Source organism: Notothenia rossii, assembly GCF_949606895.1.
Source record: "Notothenia rossii genome assembly, chromosome: 11".
Taxonomy (NCBI): domain Eukaryota; kingdom Metazoa; phylum Chordata; class Actinopteri; order Perciformes; family Nototheniidae; genus Notothenia; species Notothenia rossii.
Window position 1 is genome coordinate 14,297,070 of NC_136910.1, and position 19,236 is coordinate 14,316,305.

The 19,236-nt window shown below is 41.1% G+C and overlaps 1 protein-coding gene across 1 annotated transcript in view; it reads right to left on the reverse strand.

The window, feature by feature from the left end:
• Positions 1-996: 996 nt before the first annotated feature.
• The window catches only part of adam12a (ADAM metallopeptidase domain 12a), a 71,948-nt gene continuing 53,708 nt past the window's right edge, over positions 997-19,236 (reverse strand). The window contains exons 12-23 of the mRNA XM_079657909.1: positions 15,889-16,066; positions 13,823-13,912; positions 12,998-13,193; positions 12,796-12,904; positions 12,068-12,266; positions 9,883-9,960; positions 8,583-8,691; positions 8,162-8,297; positions 7,798-7,912; positions 6,396-6,638; positions 3,454-3,617; positions 997-2,667 (exon numbers count right to left, since the gene is read on the reverse strand). Coding sequence (XP_079514035.1) covers positions 2,598-2,667; positions 3,454-3,617; positions 6,396-6,638; positions 7,798-7,912; positions 8,162-8,297; positions 8,583-8,691; positions 9,883-9,960; positions 12,068-12,266; positions 12,796-12,904; positions 12,998-13,193; positions 13,823-13,912; positions 15,889-16,066 — 1,687 coding nt within the window. The 3' untranslated portion in view covers positions 997-2,597. The remainder of the gene's footprint in view (positions 2,668-3,453; positions 3,618-6,395; positions 6,639-7,797; positions 7,913-8,161; positions 8,298-8,582; positions 8,692-9,882; positions 9,961-12,067; positions 12,267-12,795; positions 12,905-12,997; positions 13,194-13,822; positions 13,913-15,888; positions 16,067-19,236) is intronic.

Below are 19,236 nucleotides of genomic sequence, written 5' to 3' on the forward strand. Positions count from 1 at the left end.
CCTCTCTTGATTAATACACAATACATACCTATTAAAAATAGCTTAATGTTAAGTAGGCTATCTCAAGCCATAAATATGACACACTATCTAACTTGTTAACGTTTTATTCACGCGTTGTGAATAAAACAGTTTATAATAAAACATATATTTTGGTGGACTATTTTTTTTTTTTACAAATCTGTGATTCTAAAACCACAAGTACCCTTTTGAGCTAGGATTTTATTAGAAAATACAAAACTATTACAAATACTTTTTCAACAACGCAGTACAACCATGAGTACAACACTAACCATCAGCAGGCTGCAGCTTGTCCACACGATGGAGCTGTTTAGTCCTTATCTGTCCAATGCCACACATGGTGAGTTTAATTGAGTTATCCTAAACTTTCTAAATATTGAATTAGATGTGTTCAGATACTTAACTAGCCTGATTGGCTCTACTCTCTGTAAACATATAGCTTACGTGTCTGATATTAAAGCATACAAATATATGTAAATGACTTAATTATGCTTTAAGCCTTCAGCCCTAAACAAAATTAAGGCTATGGCATCCCAGCCTGCTCCCGTTCTTTGACAAATATAATCTGTCTGTAGTTGCAACTTTTTTTTTGCAAAACAAGAGGATTTTGGGTCAGTTTTTACGAGATCATCATTCACAATATGTGTCCTTCCTTGCATTTGGAGCTTCTTAGATTTCTCATTAGCAATTCGATTGTTGCCCTGTAGCTACTGTTTACTGAACATCCTTTAACACACACTTGACTCCATCAGGTCAGCAGCTGAGAGTCCCGATGGGCAGCAGTGAACACACAATCTAATATCGATTGAAGCAGTATTTGGATCACTTACAAAACCCTCAGCAAATTGCTTTTGACTGTTTCAAATGAGCTTTGAATGTCAGTGCCAAATGGGAAAAAGCTTGTAACCTTTCTGAAAATAAGTATGTAAATATGCAGTAGATTTTTTACATGACCCACAAACTTCAAACACAAAAACGTTCTCAAGTGCTTGAAAAACTGTTTTACTAATACTGCATGAGTGTTCAAATGACCATGACCAGATACTTAGTGTGTTTTCTTTACATTGAATGTATCAAACAATCATTTAAAAAAAAGCATTCTCCATGGAAATGTGTTCACCTGTAACACAACATACGAGAAACATATGGACTTAACATACATTCAGGTGACAGGACTCAAATACTGCCTACATGGACACATAGCATTGAAAAAGCAAAAGTAAACAAAGCACCGAGTTTAAAACTAGTGCATTATTAAACAAAATTGCAGTATCAAAAGTAAGAAAAGTTCAAAGTCTATTTCAGCCTACATATTTGTGAACAAGAGCTGTGCTTAAAGGAAAAGTTGCTCAGTGTAAATGTATACATGCAGCGCTGCAATTCAGTAAAATAATAATCCTGCAAAAATGATGAAAGACTGTTGAATCACTCAAAATACAGTTTATGTAGGATTGTATATCTGGCATGTAGATTGTTTTTAAAAAACACTCATCTTAATAGCCAAATTAAAAAAGTACAAAATATAGAAAAATGCCACGTTACTTTAGATGAAACTTAACTTCAGTGGCAGAAAGAAATTAAGACATGTGTCCCCGTTACAATAAAATCATGATTTGCAATCCACACCTCAGTGCCTCCAAGACTCCTTAGTGTCCTCAGCTTTAAGAAAGTCCTTCACTCAGAGTCCTCGTGTAGACAGGCACACAGGGAGACTCTTAAAAAACACACATGACCTTAAGCAGGGCAATATTTCTGAGACGGTTACTCCCTCTGAGGAAAAAATGCTTCCTTGATCTCGCTCTCTTGGATCCGTGTTCAGTCCATACCTCAGTACCCAGATCCTTTGATTGAGCCTCCTGGGTCTTGTTTAAAAAAAAAAGGAAATGGCGAAGTGACAGTTTCCCAAATCCACTTGTTACCTTTCCGAAATATAAATGCAGAGGAGACAGACTTGGAATACAGCTGTCTATTGAAAAAAAAAATCAGCCCTTTCTCCCCAGAACACATTGCTGTAACATCGCTTTTTCTTTTTCTGTAGTTGTTTCAAGCCTTATCAAAACGGTGAGCATTGCTCTTCAAGAAAAGCCCATCTGTGTTTTAAATGAACTAGAAGTGTTTTTGTTCATCATTGCACAATACTCCTTTTCCAATTCTACCTGTAGTTTACAGATCAAAACCATCATGTAAAAGGTTCCCTTCATTTAAACACATTTAATAAAATCATCTCTGCAATCAGAATATCACATATTGGATTCGATTTCTGAGACCTTTCCGTGACTGCCCTTTAAAAAAAAGGTGAAACTGATGCAAACGACAAATTAAGAAAATGTGCTACCGTGTAGTAAAAGTGTCTGGCACAGTGCACTGCGTGGCAATAAATACACAATATAAATACTTTACATGTACCTGAGCTCAGACTCGTAGCACCATTCAGGGACAGAGCACCTAAAGGGACGCGGCAGACCTCCTGATTCAAAACTCAGAGAAGCCGCCATCTTTTTTTTTAAGGATTTCAGAGTTTTCATAGTGCAAATTCTTTAAGTGTCTTATCACAACATTGTCCCATCCCGGCGAAAGTCTCAGCTGCTGTATTTGACGTTGGCAATTATGCAAGGCTTTGGTAGTGTAGGAGGCTGCTTGGGACTGGGTCTAAAAGAAGGAGAAAAAAGTGTGTTAAAATAATGTTTTAGTGAGTGTGGCAGCTTCAGCAGTGTGTTTACATATATCTTGTGACGGTTGGAGTTTATTTAGTATTTATTAGTCAATTTATTGAACATGTTAGAAACAAAACAAACAATAATAATAATTATAACAAAGAGAAGCAAAAAAAAGAAAAACGTTCAAGGTATACACATTTAAAAAGAATATTCTCAAATAGTTTCTGTCATGTTCAAAAGGGGCAAGAAGAAGTTTTAAAACCTTTCTGGTCCTACCCTCTCTAGGGTACATTCTTCATGAAAATCATAGTTTATGTCATCGTCATCCGTGATATTTAATTGTTTTAAACAAAAAAATCTCTCCAAAAAAACAACAGCAAAAAATAACTTTTACTGTACAACGACAAGAAATAGCAAGCAGCACCACTTCACAGGTCCTGCTCATAACCATTCAGGATTTGGATTCCAAATAATAGTTTTAGTTTAGATAAAGTTGCACAGTATTTCAGCTCATCATTACAGTTATTCCACAGATGAACACCTTTTGTTTTGATGCAATGAAGGTTTAAAAAAAAAAAAATGCAGTTTCCTCTTCCTGTGTATGTTTTCTCTCCATGTGAAAAGTCCCTGGACATTATGAGGTAATTGTTAATTTGCGACTTTAAACATAATTGGGATAGTTTTTAAAGTCAACCAGGTCTTGTAGTTTTAGTGTTTTTAGTTTGATAAATAATGTGTTTGTTGGTAGTTTTATGTATAATTCGTATGGCTCTTTCACCTGTTGGGATGTGGGATAGGCCGCAAAGGTCTGGGTACACCAGGTGTTGGTGCGGGGCCACAAACAGCCGAGGCCCCCCGCATTACAGAGGGACCTCGCACCACACGAGCGCTCCTAGGATCGGCCGGAAGGGGTTTCTGAGGAGGACTGGGCTTCTCCAACTCCTGAAAAAGAACAGAAACAAACAAATAATACCAGAGACTCTCCACCAGGTGGCACTCACAGCTCAGGCCTGTTGAAGAGTCCTCCTCTCAACTCTCCACGAGAGGAAGAGTCATGTGGTTTTAATCTTCTCCTGAGGACTGAGATCATGATACAGGCCTGCTACCTTGCTCCCCATCTGTTCTCCATTCACTTCTTCCTCCTTGGTTGAAGAGAAACCTCCCCAAACATCACAGAGAAGAAAGAGCCAAACAACCGAACCTCAGACCTCACTCACCCGTGGAATGAGGTTTGCCAATTCAAAACACCATTCCTTTAAAGTTAAAATTAACTCTCTGTCTGTAATGAAGGATATGTATCTCCTTTTCATCCATAAGGCCACATCATGACAATCTGCTCTATTGAAGAACCGCTGCTAATTCATCTCATTGACAGGCCAGTACTCTCATGCAATGGGGACTCCATCCAGAAAAAGTAACAAATGCTGGTAAAGTGAAAATGCAGGCAAATAAAAAAATAAAAAACACGTCTGATACGTTGATTGAAAGGCACAAGATGTTCATTCTCACAAACCCCAGTCTAAAAAGCTACATCAGGTGAAGCTCTCCCTTTGGACAATTCTTCCATGCCCCCAGCAGAGAGCTTTCACTCTGGGAGGAAAAAGAATAAGCTTTATCAATGTCAAGGAGCTGCCAAACAGCTGCTAAAGATACTGTCGGGGATGTCTGCTGCCAACAGGCATCACTTTGAGTTTCATACTTTGACATTAAATAGGAGAAGCTGAGAGGAAAGATCTTCTTCCTTAAGTCAAAACAGTGCCAAGAGCTGTAGCACTTTACCTGTTATAAGGGTGCATGACAGCTACGAAGCTTTGTCTAATAAATGGAGTTCTTCAATGGCTCTTGAAGGTGTATATTTTATATACATTATTATGCACTTTTTGAAAACACCTTCACTAGAGCTGTAGCTGTAGTGTTTGATCATTAAGGAGGCCCTTGATGCTTTTGGGGGTTTTCCTGTAGTGTGTCATATAGCTTTTTGTGCATGTAAATGGTCTACAAAGGCTACAATCCCAATGTTCCCTCCAGAGTTTCTCTCTGACACACTCCCCCTCCTGCATGAAAAACCTCCATTGGACTCCTTTGTTTACTTCTGTAACATAATGACATCACTATGTAACACTTGCGCTTTTACTGGATATCGTTCCAACACATTGTACGTGATACGCTAAGGGCAGGACATCTATAAGCGATTGACCTATCCCAACAGAGCCAGCCAGCTAACCAATCAGAGCAGACTAGGATCTGGTTTCAGACAGAGGGTGAAAAGAGGTGCTGCAGCACAGGCAGTGTGAGAAAAATAAAGAGCTTTTTGGATATTAAACAATGTAAAAAATGTCACAGTAGTAGCACAAATAGCAAATATGAACCTGAAATTGACATTATAGGGACCCTTTAATTTACGTCGTTGTACGATCGTTACAAATACCAGTGCAAACTAAAGGTGTCATTCTGTGAGTCTTTTTATGGAGTACTGATTTATTGCATCATATGCTGTCGTTACATTTATGAGCTCTAGAACAATGTTGTGCTTTAAAGGCAGAACCGTTGCGACCCCTCCATTAATCTGTGCAAGACCTGAATGTCATTTTCCGTTTAACTCAGCGCTAATTAGCCTGACACTGGTGGGGCATCTCTTTGACCTCAGCTCCCCTGTGGCATCATTTACAGAGCTGTCTTCAGAGGCTTTTTACTGTCAGCTACTCCCAGGATTTGTTTCAGGCTTCAACGATGATTTCTCAGCCACATCTCGTCCTTTTCTCGATCTCTCCCTCAATTTTAAATTTGACTTATTCGCAATTCCTGTGCTGTAACAAATAATCATTCATATTAATTATCATTAGTGATTCGTTTCTCAAACAAAATGTAGGGTAATTATTAAGGTTATTCCAGTTTGGTTTAGTTCGATTTTAAGAGTCCGAACCATGTTTTGATGATTACAATTATCATTTCTTTGAATTGCAATTATTTTGTCCGGGAAAATGGTGATTTGATATCATCCTTTGCTTTTAAGAGACACTTAACAAATCCACTCATTTGTGAGACTGGATTCGGTATATGATTTGGTTTCTCTTGTGAAATTTGATCAATCGACTCGTTCCTTTGTCTCTTGATCACTTTGTCTTTCTGGCTTTTGGATCGTCTCTTATAGCTGTCTCTTCCTCACTTTCCCACAGGGTACAAGTCAAACAGGATTAAAGCGAATAAGAGTCTTTGAGAATCACTGAGTGAGAGAGATTTAACACCGGGAACTTCTGGCTTTCTCTTCCCCTCAACTTTGACAGCCTGCAATGCCATAACTAAACTCCATGGAATACCAGTGGCAGCACATTTACCACCCTGTGCTATTTGGACATACTGTTTTATCTTGTCTGTCTTCCCCTCTCTGTACGTCTGGCTCTATTTTGTATTATTTATGTGGTGGTTTGATTTGTAGAATTGAAGTCTCGCTCCGATGACGCTACCTCTTCGGCTGGTTATTGGTATATTATTATGGTTACTGGTTATTTTATGAGACTGTACATAACTGTCACCATGCATATACTTTTATAGGACGCAGAAGAACCATTAAACTGGTCGACGTGGTGACACCCGTCTGAAGGTGCAATGAACAACATAATTTCTCTGGTTAGGTATTATGGGCTGTCGTTGGTACAGATTACAGTGAGAAACATCGTCAAATAAAATGTTTCCAAGTGAAGGAACGAGGCAGTCACTCACCATGACCATCCTGCAAGAGTTATGGCGTGACGCGCTGCGAAACGACGCCCCCCTCGGTGCCACGTGGATGTGAGGGGGGGGCAGGGGCGGTCTAGGCAGTGCGGGGCTGGGGGAGAGGGACAGGGTGAGAGACAGAGGGACAGGGTGGCTGAGGTGAACCGGGGGGCACTGGGGCAGTCTGCGCAGGCTGTGGGAGGGGTAGGGGGGCGGTGGGGGCCCCGCCTCTGGACCTCGGTGTGGAAGCTGCAGAAAGATAAAAGAAAAAACCAGCAGAGTCAAAAAAAGATGCTTTGTGTAAAAGAGAGAGTGTCTGCTTCCTATCAGAAACATGTCATGTTAACCTCCTCCTCTTCCTCTGCCGGTCTTCCTGATGCTGTCAAAGATGTATAAATCAAATGCTCCCACTTGCCTGCTCAATATTCCCCAACTCCTCTTCAGGTAACCTATCATAGGAAAAACAAATACTGGGCCAGAAGCACAGACTTGGCCTCATTCAAAAGGTGGACATAGCTAAAGAGCCCACACACACTCCCTTTTCTGAGACACATCAGACATAGAATAGAGCCAAAATATGAGTCTGCCTAGTATTCGGAGCCGGCCAGATGTGCACAACTCAAAAACACACAATGTAACATATAAAAAGCACGCACACATCCTCTCATGCAGCGGTTTAACACAGCTCCCGACAACTGGAAAATGACCTCACCTGCACTGTGCTCACATCAAACAGCCTTACATCCTTTCTCCTCTTACCGTTGACCCCAAATGAAAACCACATGCTGCTAACTGAAATCTCACGGTAATGCGCAACAGCCCGCCTCGCTCATGTGCCACCCTGCAGCACAAATGTCAATTCTGACACGGCCCCTCTTATTCCAGCACCCCCTAACGCCATCGATCACAGGTCTCTTCCCATTACAAAGCGTGTCAGCGCAGTAATGGAGTAGTTAGGGTATTCCGTGATCTGGACACAAAAGTCATTACAGCAAAGAATTCCTGCTCTGTCAGGCAATTATCTGTAACGGGATGACTTTATACCTCAAGTAAGCCGCTGCATCTACATTCGTTCATTTGGGAAACGCACAGATAAATCTATTTCCCTCTTAACAGGCAGCTGTTAATGACAATAAATGTATTGTGGACACACTGCTCTCAACAGACTCCCCAGGTCATCCACATAAAGCGAGATGATTTAATTGGATTTGAATGAGCTGCCATTTGTGGGAAAACAACATGTCAGTCCTGATGAGAGTTGTTTGTGCTCACTAAACAGCCAGGGCATTTTAGGAAGAATATTCCACAGCCTGTATCATCTGTGGAGATACTGTAACTCCACCTGCAAGAGATCTCCATCTGTGTGTATGTAATGAGCCTGTCAAGAAAAGACGTTTGATTTAGTGACCTTGAAGACGATGGCCGTGTGAGGGAGGGGCGGGGCCGGACGCGATGGAGACGCAGTGCTCAGCGACGGAGGTTGGATTGGAGAGGAGGGTCTGCTGATTGCAGCGCTCACTGATCTGGAATTTTAAGAGGAAATGATACATCTCTGGTTATACACTGTTCTCTTAATCATGCATCAGTTACAACGGTAATATGTTTCAAATTACGAAATCTAATCAATTATACACAGAAATTGTCCTCACAGTGTGACCAATTGTAAGGATGATCCCACCCAGCAGCATCTGACACAGATGTATGAATGCTGTGATTAAAAGGTATGATGATTACAAGTGATTGAATTATGATGGTATTAATAAAACAAACACCTGAGCTTCTCAATTGGGTTCTTTTTACTGGTGGAGAGCAGTCCCAGTACTGTTTTCCTCTTGATGCAGATGATCAGACCGGCCCCCAGCACAATGAGGAGAGCCACCACGATGCCCACTGTCAGACCCGCCCTGTCTGCTCAGAAACACACAGGAAATCACCGTCAGTAAGGTCAAACTCAACGCCAATATGTCTGCAGAACTGTATTTCAATTATTTATGTGTTACCGGAAGCTGTCAGCAAATGTTGTGTTTTTTCCTACCACAAAACACAGTCTGAGTTTTGAGATGGAGAGGTGGAGAAATCTATAGTTTTAGGGCTTGTTGAAATGCTCATACATTCAATGCTCAAGACATATAACATAACATGACCTCACCTGCAATAAATAAGCCATTTGTTGTAATTGAGTTGTTGACTTACTTGCTAACCTGATGGGCCCACTGTCCAAACTGCCCCCAAAACCAGCCTTGTCACAGAAGGGAGGTGCCCAGTGAGCCTCACAGTGACAGTTCTTGTTGTTGTTGCACACCTGAAGAAAACCAAAACGACATTTAATTGGGATATGAGCCCAAAATGCATTCAATATTATCCATTTCTTTGTTTAGTACTCGTTTTCAGGTATTTGCATTAAAGGTTATCAGTGTTGTCCCTTGATACGTTCTTCCTTTCACATTTGTATATTCTTCAAATGATTAACTCCAAAGGGATACTAATGTACAAAAAGCTTCTTATACGTTTAGCTTAAAAGTAGTTTTCAGTCTGGGTTATTGTCTCGGCGCTAGATATCCCAGTCAACAAACACTCATGATGATGCTCTGTGTGCTGCAGTCGACCACTGCTAGGATCCACATGGCAAAGATGTCTGCTTTTAAAACGAGCGCAGACTTTAAAACCATTTTTTTTCTCTGCCTCTGTTCTTCCCGTCCTGCGGAGTGGAAGAATGGTTCTGTCTAAGAGGTTTCCCCAGCAGGGTAATATGGAGCAGGTGAGGGCCTCTTTCCAAGGCAACATCTTGATCTAATCTGAGCCTGAAGGGGTGCTGTGTCTCCTCGAGGAGTAACATCCTTTTTATTTCTCTGAGTAAAACAGTCCTTGGAGCTTTATAGAAATGTTTTAAAATTGGAACTAGACAAAAAAATATGTCCCTATACCATCTGTATATGCATTTTAGAGACTGTAAAAACTGCTTCCTGTGGAGCTTTGATGCAACTTCATTAAATGTAAACGGTAAACTTCAGAGTTTAAGGGCCATATATGTTATCTCAAACGGGACCACCCATAGAATTTGATGGGTGGCATTTTATAAAAATACGATATCCATGTTCCCCAGCTGAAAGTCAAACTGCGTGTCATTGCCCCGAGCGTTTATCCAAATAAAGCTTGGCCTTCAGATTTCAACACAGTTTTTGAGACAAGGACGACTGCCTTAGAGTATGATGAATGGCACTTAAATCTGAGCACAAATGAAGCCATTATATCTAATTGATTGAACCTTTCAACAACCAGGATGATTGATGGCAAGGCATTGTAATGGCGCCCTACCCACCGTATAATGGGCATTTTGAACATATTACAGCCAAAATGGGCTGCCGTGGGGAAAGAGGAAAGGGTTATTAGGAAAACGAATAATCTGTGGGGGGGGGGGGGGGGGGTTGGAGATTGACAGCTATCACATTCGGAACTCACATTACTGAAAAACGATGAATGGTGCTGTACTCACCCCTTGACCGCTGCACTTGGCTGAACAATCGTGCCCGCCAAAGACGCTGACGTTCTGGCACTGACGATTCAGACACATCTGAAGCAGACAAAGATATACAAACATTGACAGTGTGAGTTCAGCAAGGAAAGATTTTTAATATTCCAAACCCTTTAATCTTTTTAAGGGAAAAGATCAATAAATCCAGCTTTCTTCTTCTTTCAATTTACAAGTGACGAACCTCTTCAGCTAAGCAACATGAAATATAATTAAAGGTCCCCTATTATACTCTTTTTCATCAATATATTATAGTTCTAAGTTATATACAAAATGTTAGGGTGGTCCTTAGTTTTCTTGACTAATAGAATTCATTCTGGGGGTTGGAGCTTAGAATTTCCGACTTTCAATTTTAAGGACCACCCTACTGAGGCTAAATTTCAAGGTTGATGAGGGAGGGGTAAATGTTGTTGGAATTTGAATAAAATTCACCAGGAGAGCTTTCATGACTATCATAACAAATGAATTTGAAAATGTACATGGCACTAAGGACCACCCTACAGAACATGTCTCTGAAGTGTTTGGCTCGAAATACCAAACAGATCATCCATTGTAGCATCCCATAATCCCCTCTGTTTCAGCTCTGTTTCAAAAGTGCCAATTCTCTGTCTTTTACTTGAGATGAAAATAAGGAGTCACTCCCCACGCCCCTCTGAGAGATATTTGGTTAAAACACAATGGTGCTCTAGGAGGAGATTCAGGTGATAAAGTGTGGGGGGGGGGGCAATATGGTTAGACAACCCAAAACAACTTTATGACATCATAAAGTGGCCAAAATCTGATCAGCTCATTTTCGGACAGGTTTTTATATAAGTGGATCAGGACAAAAAGTGAGTGAATCTTTTTTCCTGAAATGTTCAGAATCTCTTTACACAGAGGGGACTCATGTTGATGTATAAAAGACATGAAGAAGTGAATTTTGCAAAATAGGTGACCTTTAAGTGAATTAGGATTTTTCTAGAACGAATTAAAAAAGCTTCTCAAGAGTTGTATTATGTGGCTCCTTAAAGGCACCACGCCCAAATATATCCAGGCTGACTGTGAAGATGAACTTGGCATCATTGGGAGTTTTGCCAGAACCCTTGACAGATGAGGGCAGAGGGCGGATCCCATAGAAAAGTACAGTTAGACTAAATGGAGCCACTGCATAATTTAAGTGACCAATGTCTGAATTGATGACCACATGAAGATGCCAAATAGACTGAAAAATGGTGAGTCAGTTGAGTGTCTGAAGCTGTGTGAGTCTGAAATGACAAGATGACACACTCTGAAGAACCTCTTAGAAAGTCTTAGTCATGGACTGTCACTCCGCATCACTTTTTCCACTCCTATATCCCAGCTTTTGTGTTTCCACACAAACACTGTGGCTTACATTACTATGAGCGGTATTCAAATGCTTCACTTGAATGATATATCTTCATGTGCACTTAATCCGATTTTGGTTTCTGTAATAGGTGGATTCTGCACTCGTTACTCTGTGCAAAATATGCATTCTAAAGTAAATCCCTATTTCTGGTACTATTCCTACACTGAAGTAATTACTGCGCCAGGAAACTAACAAAAGGAAACTGATTTTCATGGTGAGTATAAAAAGGAGGAATGATAACGGTCTTTTGAAGTACATTTGGGCAGGTTAGTATTGTATTACAATGGAGAACATATCCTTAACAAGTAGCAAATAAAAGCATAGAAGTTGAATTATTATTACTTATTTTGATATCTTCCCCACAACATTAGTCTTGTACTGCTTTAGGTCTTATTGCTAAAAAAATATTATATTTTAGGATTGTGCTCTTTCTATAATTAACACTTGTTTGCACCTTCTAAAGCATCTTGTAAACATACTTTTTTTAAATGTGTTATATACTGTATATAGTTATTATTGTTGTTATTCCCGGAAAATGTTCTAAATGTATCAATGGAATGGTATGAATGTATACAATTAACCCTTATGTATGTATATAAAAGAGGTTAATGTAGCGAAGTAAAAATATGAAGTAGTAGGCAGTGAAACAAGTACAAGTACCTTAATATTGTACTTAGATCCAGTACTTGTGGTTGAGTAAATGTACTCTGTTACTTTCCACCTGTGCTAATGAATGTGTTACATGTCTGGCTGTGTTTAACGGTCACAGGCCTCAGCTCTCACCAGTCCGTTTCCACACTTGGTGCCCGTCAGCACGAGGCCGGGGTCGGGCATGTCATCACCCAAGTAGACGTGCGTGCCTCTGCACAGTATTCTTCCCCCTTCCTGCATGGGGATGTTTGTCTCTATGGAAACAGCGTTGGTACCAATTACTGGGCGGTTAGCTCCTCCTTGACACTGGATTTTGCCACATTTAGCATCTCTGTAAACAGAACGAGCAACAAGGAGAATAACAATGTGATAATTTAATAACATGTCACTGTTTCCCCAAAAGTGTAGATATGCAATTACTCTCTATTTCCATCTATTTCTCTCACTGTTGCTGTCCAATTAGGGAAAGAGCTGAAAAAGACAGCTTGTTTGTGATGTTTCAGACCACAACCTGAAAGATTTTGACTGCATTTCACCAGGTTACTCTTCAACCTTCAGTTAGGTCTGCAACTAATGAGTATTTATATAGTTTAACATATAGTCAGTTTTTCTTTTTTAATCAATAGTTTAGTCTGTTGAATGTCAGAGAAAATATGAGGAAGGCAGATCTCAAGCTGCAGTAGCCCGGTGTAACGTCTTCAAAATATATATTTTGTGAGTTTAACAGTAATAGAAAGAAAAAGAAAATGGAGAAAATGCAGCAAATTCAGGTGGTTCAGTTGTGGAGAAGGGTATCTACAGCATATGCCCTCATACAATTAAATGCATTTGTTTGTTTCCATGGAAACGTCAGATCTTACCGTGCTTCACATTTGCTAAAGGAGCCTTTAGAGTCCTTGCCACAGTTGCCGTAGGGGTCCCCCGCTGAGTTAACCCTTTCAAAGCAAATGCCAGGAGCTGCCTTTGCTCCTACGAAACAAAATGAAACACATGAAGGAGCTGGCCACCATCACTGAACTACTCAAAGACGAAGAGCAAGCTGAAGGGGACAGTTGCACACACCTGGGCCCCACAGAGTGATGCATTGCTGCTCGTGGGTCTGGCAGATGCCGTTATAACAGTATCCATCCAGGCTGTGGCAGGCGTGGCCGTCATGCAGGTAGACGTTGGAGGGGCAGTTGGGGCTGATGCCGGTGCAGAACTCAGGAAGATCACAAGCGTTGCTGGATTCACGGCATGGAGTTCCTGCTGGCTTTAGCTACACACAGATGTTGAAAGCAAGACATAGACACAGAGTGAAGGTTAGATAATATGTGTTTAGCTTGATGGCAGTAAAGAGTGAAGTCCTTCCTTCCTGTAGCGGTCAGACTATATAACCAGCACGGCCCCTGGTAGACCCCCACACACACACAACAACACAGACTATGCTAGTTTCAAGTTTCAAGTTTTCAAAGCTTTTATTGTCATTTGTACATAGCTAGAGTGTAGATATGTCAATGAACATCTAAGGTCACAGGCTCCTCCAATAGGGCAACACAATAAAACAGATAACATAGTTAAATAGTGCAAGTAAAGTAAATACAAATAAAATAGAATAAACACCCCTTGCTGTGAAATATAAATTGTGTGCAATATATATATATGCCGTTAATAACTTTGTAATATATACCTGGCTGCTATATCTTCAGAACTGTTACAGGATGTGTATTTTGTTAATTTTTTCTTTTTTTATCTTTAATATGTTTTGTATGCATGCTTCCTAGTTAACATTAAGCTGTCTTTGGCTCTTTCCTGCTGTAACAAATGTACATTTCCCCTCTGTGGGACGAATAAAGGTATTCTGATTCTGAGTGTCTGTCATGCCTGGCTAATCGGGACACATCCTACCTGACAATCTTGGCAGCATTGTCCGTGCGCACAAACAGCATCCCCCTTCAGAGTGCAGGTAGTAGCATTGCAGCAGGGATTCATACATTCCTCCAAATGGAAATAGAAGAAGGCAAGCGCAGAAATGGGATGAAAGTGAGGGGGAACAAAAGTAAAGAAGAATTAGCACAAAGAGATCATATTTCACCCCGGAGCAAATTCTCACACGTTGTTATCAGAGGGGATGCAGTGCTAGCAGGACTGGATTCTGTACCAACTTAGTACCCTTGTAGAGGAAAGGCAACAGCAGTTTCTAGTTCTCTAAAAACAACAGTGTATCCATCTGACAGGAATTACAAGCCCATTTAGAGCCCTGGAACCATGAGCTGGATGGCAAAGGAAATAGAAAAATGGGGAGAAAAACAAAAGAAGGACACACAGAAAAGGAAAATGTCTTACAAATAAGCAAAATATTGGGTGAAAGTTCCAGTGTGTGGGATTTACTGTAGTGGCAACATGTGTGATGTGAAGGGCTCAGTCCAAGCAAACAAAAACATAACAATTATAAGATTAAGTGGACTTAACTCTAGAAAACCTTGTTTTGACATTTCATTTATATTCTTAAATCCCCCATCCGTTTTGCAGCCAGGAATCAAACCCATACATGCTTCTTTGTAATAGCAGAAACTCTTCTAGAAAGTCCTTTTTCTTGATACTAGTGAAGCAGTCTGCTACGTTCAACCCATCAGTGAGACACACACTATATCTGCGCATCCCTTTAACATTTCCCAATTCTCCTTGGAGACCCATCTGTTTCATGTTGGCCTTTACCATGAGCGATGCCCTGTACCAATCAGCAACTCTCTGCCTTCTGATACAGATTAAAGAAAGTATTCAACCAAAGCTCAGCTCATAAGATGTGTCTGCGTGTCTGTTTGTGCATGTACGATCTCACACACAGGCAGCCTGACGGGACCCTCGGGGGTCATCTCTCTCCCTACAGGCACTAGGCAGCAGTCTGAGCACACTGTTCGGCTATAAAGAGGAAGTGGATAGCCGGAGCTGGCAGGGGACACAGCTGACATGATGGGCCTTCCTAGAACTTCTCTCAGCCAGAAAACTATTAAGGGCCTTTCCCATGGTCCCAGGGGCCAAAGGAGGCGTAGGAGTCATGCTGAAAAGAAGTTGCCTGTGATTGTGATGAAAAGGACCAAGGCTTTTTAATGAGGCTTTTTAATGGAGGAGAGAAATGCTGTCTGAGCGCTCTGATCTGGCCTGGGTTGGCAGGATGCTGCTCAACTCTGTGGAGAGCTTTATTATCGCTCCTGGCTCAGTTCTGAGGGGCTTATGTCAGTTCTTTGTTTTGAAGGAAAAGTCCACTTTCAAAACCCCCCGGCTTAAGCCTGACCAGAAAGACAAAAAGACTCCGAAAAGGTGTAAACAAATCGTGTGAGACAAGGCGTCCTCGCACTCAGGCTATTATATCATTCAAATATCTTTCCAAGTCATAATTGATGTCTCCTTCATATTTCATAATTCTGTTATTGTGAGCCTGCCTCCGCTGATTGTCAGCTGCTCCGTGATTAACCGTTTTATCATCCCACAGTCAGAGCAGTTAGCAATGTGTGCCACCATTACGTATGTGCATGCCAATGCAGATTCATTTAAATTATTCACGGGCTGACAGGGTGAGCTGTCAGCAATGTTTCCTCTCAATGAATTGTATCACCATCAGACAACCATCCTCCCGAACACATCTTCAGTGCAGGGAATGAATACATTCACACTCATATCTCTGAGCTCTGAAGACTGTATTTGAATTACGAGAGCTATGCGCTGTTAGCTTTGAAACCACGGTGAACCATTTTTTTTTACTATGGGAAGTATTTGGTTTGTGCCATACTTTTGTCAGTTACGCTAAAGAAACCCCTACTAGCGCTTCTGCTTATTTAATTTCTCAAATGTGGGTAACATAGTAACAAGGATTTGTGGGTAGCAGTTAATACAGATATTTCAATTTAGAAAGAAGGGGCGTAAAACCAGAATGCTGCTAATTGTCGGAGGTCTATATACAGTAGCACGCTCACCTCGAGTTCTCCACAGTCGCACTCCTCTCCCTCCTCCACGTAGCCGTTGCCACATTTCTGCCCGCCGTAGAGCACCTTGACCTCAGGCATGTTGAACAGACACATCCCGATGCCTTTTTCAAAACTGGCTGCCAGGTCCTTCTTGCTGCAGCTGCTGAAGACTGTGGGGAACGGATACCTGTAAGGAAAAGAACAATTCTTTGTGAGTGATACAAACAAAGACAGAGTGGAGGAAGAAGATCGAAATCACCCACCAGGGTCCTCTTCAGTCTGATGTAATCAGTGCTAATTGCTGCTAATCACAAAATCAATTAACCACAAGAGCTCAGCAACCTCTCCAGAGCTCCATTGGCATGCGAACAGCACAGGGGCTCGGTGACGTCTGCCTCCATGGAGAGAGGGAGATCTGATAAGGCATATTTTACGAGACAGGGGAACATAAAAAATCAAACCAAAATGTGCTTCCTTCTAGACTTGAAACACCTATATTTGGGAGAAACGGGGATGGGGTCTTTTTAATATTGTTTTTGGAGCGGACAGAGAGGGGGAAAAGCACACAACCCCCCATTCTCTGCCAAAAGCTTTGTTACAAACCTCCTGTGGCTTTATATCTCCAATAATATAGTGCCTTGGATAAGAGTGTGTGTGTCAAGTGAGCATGATATGTGCAGACACTATCTTTAATAAAAAAAGCACTATATTAAGTTTTAATACCTCCGTCTACACCATAAAAGCCCAATATGGCCAGAATGAGTCAATCTGTGAGTAATATATGCGCTCGTCTGGCACACGGATGAGTGCATATATGACACACTATGTGGGGGATCCAGGTCAACTTAGCTGCACATTTTTTTTTCTTTTTACATGCTCACCACATGCAATATATGTGAGTCAAAATATGCAGACTCAGTAAAACCACATGTTTGTTCGAGAACATTTGTAAGCATTAATTTGAATGATTTTGACTATAAAATGTGTCCATTTCAGAGTTGTATATAATTAAGAGCAGCAAGGAAAGTGCCAGTGTAAACCCAAGACATTACCATGTATTGAGTGCATAATGTATTTAATGTATGACCGCAGGGGAAATGTTCTATTGAGCTTGCAAGGTTTTTTTTGGTGTCTAGAAAATCACAGTGATGAAATGACAGCAAATATGTCTGGTTGTAGTACAACTGTAAATGCCTCGACATATTTCAATAAGCTCATTTGAAGAACAGGTGTGCATAAGAACAATTCATGCACAGGCTAAATGCAGCTCGATGAGGTTCTTCTACATGAGGTTAAATGTGCTGGAGTTGCCCATTTGTTTCCAGCTTCAAGGCTGAAGTGAGGCAGATGGCTGTGTTGACGCAGAAGCAGTAAAATAACTACTTTCTCTCCTTAGATTTTCAGCTTAGAGAAGGAGGCCTTTCTATGCGACTCAATGTCGACAAGACTTTCAAACTGTGTTTCTGTGATTGGGTTTCACATGCTAATACGGCTCTAAATATGTCATGACACTGTGAATGTTTTGACATGACCTCATTCTCGGCTTGCCTTTGATTTCCGTCATGTGTGGAGGAGGCTTACATCAACTCCTGCTGCTGACCCCCTCCCCAAACACACAACCGCCTGCTCTCTAACATCAATACTATTCAGAGGTTGTGTTAGGTGAAAATGGGGTACCTTGAAACAGATCTCTTTACACTCTGGACTAAAGCAAAATATCAGAGTTGATCTGTAATGACATGTAATGGCAAAAGGAAATACCAATAAGGAAAGCTGTAATAACAGCCATTATAACACCCTTCTTTTTTCTTCCCTCCTAGTTGAGTCTCTCAGGGGACCTTGCTATGATGAACAGCTGTCAAGGCTGGCAGAGCACTTCCTTAGTAAGTGCTGTTGTTGATTTCTTCCTTGCCCCCTAAGCCCGAACCAAAATTGCCTGCTCTGGTTGCACACCCTGTTTTGCTGAATTCATTCAATTTCCATGAACTCAGCCCTGTTCTTCAGTTACCAGCCAATGCAAGCCATGACAAACACTCACATCACAGCTCACATCTCTGAGATGCATGAGCTCAGGATACAGCTGTTCTTTATGAGACGCAATACAGAAATAATTGGTCTATCCTGCGACGGTGTGGGGGTGGGTGGAGGAATAATGGCTGTGGAAAGGAAGAGGCATCAGTGAATTACATTGGATGGCATTAAGCAGCTGCGGGCCCCCAGGGGAGGAAAAGCAGTGCCAGGGCAAATCACGGTGGGCACATCTGGAGCTCATAGCAGACTAAAGACCCTTTAGACAACAACTCGTCCCATAGGAGTCTACGCCACCACCGCAAGAGGAAAGACCCAGTGTGACCTTCCGGCTGGTTCAAATGCAGTTTGGGCTTCAGGAAGGAAGAGTCTTGTTCACCTCCGTCTATTCTCTTTGTGTGCTCTTTGTTCTGTCCCACACTGTTGCATTGTTATCCACCGCCAATTCCATTATTGGGTACATTTTTCTCTGTTCTTTGTGTTTTTCTTCTCTTGTCTTCTCTAACCTAACTTCAGTTTTTGACAGTTGGTTGCTAGGCTTCAGTTGATGGTTGATGGAGTGTACCATGCAATCACAGGATCTTAGCAACGGTCAGTTACCAGACAAGGCTTTAACAGACCTGTGGGAGGTCTGCTGATAAGGAATCATTCCCAGATATATTACAGCCCCCCCTTGATCTACCACACACTGTAATAATACTACAGTGCCAAAGGCTTTCAAACATCTAACAATTCAGCAGCTTCGACAAGGGGACAGATGAAAAAATGACCTACATTAGGGTAGAGAAGTAAAGTAAGACAGTACAAAGACACAAATCTGTATATGAAGACACAATAAATTGATTAAATTGACTCTTGCAATTTATAATCAATGTAATTTAAAAACTAAAATAATGAATTAAAGACTTTTTCAACAGAGATCCTGTAAAGCAAGTGTGCCATTTAAAGGTCCCCTATTGTAGGTCTCAGATATATACAAAACATGTCTCTGAAGTGTTTGGCAGATCATGCATGTTAGCATGTCATAATCCCCTCTGTTTCAGCCCTGTTTCCAAAGTGCTGATTCTCAGTCTGTTACTTTAGCTGAAAAATAAGGAGCCACTCCTCATGCCCCTCTGAGAGATATTTGGTTAAAAAGAACACAGTGGTGCTCCAGGAGGAGATTGAATGATCTTATCCAAATGCTTTTAGAGCTTCAGGATAAAAATAAAAAAATAAAATCAAAGCTGAAATGAAGCAAAAATGTAAGATGAAACGGTTGCTCTTCTAAATCAAGTGTAATGGTAGTGTGCCTACAGTGATGAGAAAAATAACACTTTTTTTTTAAAT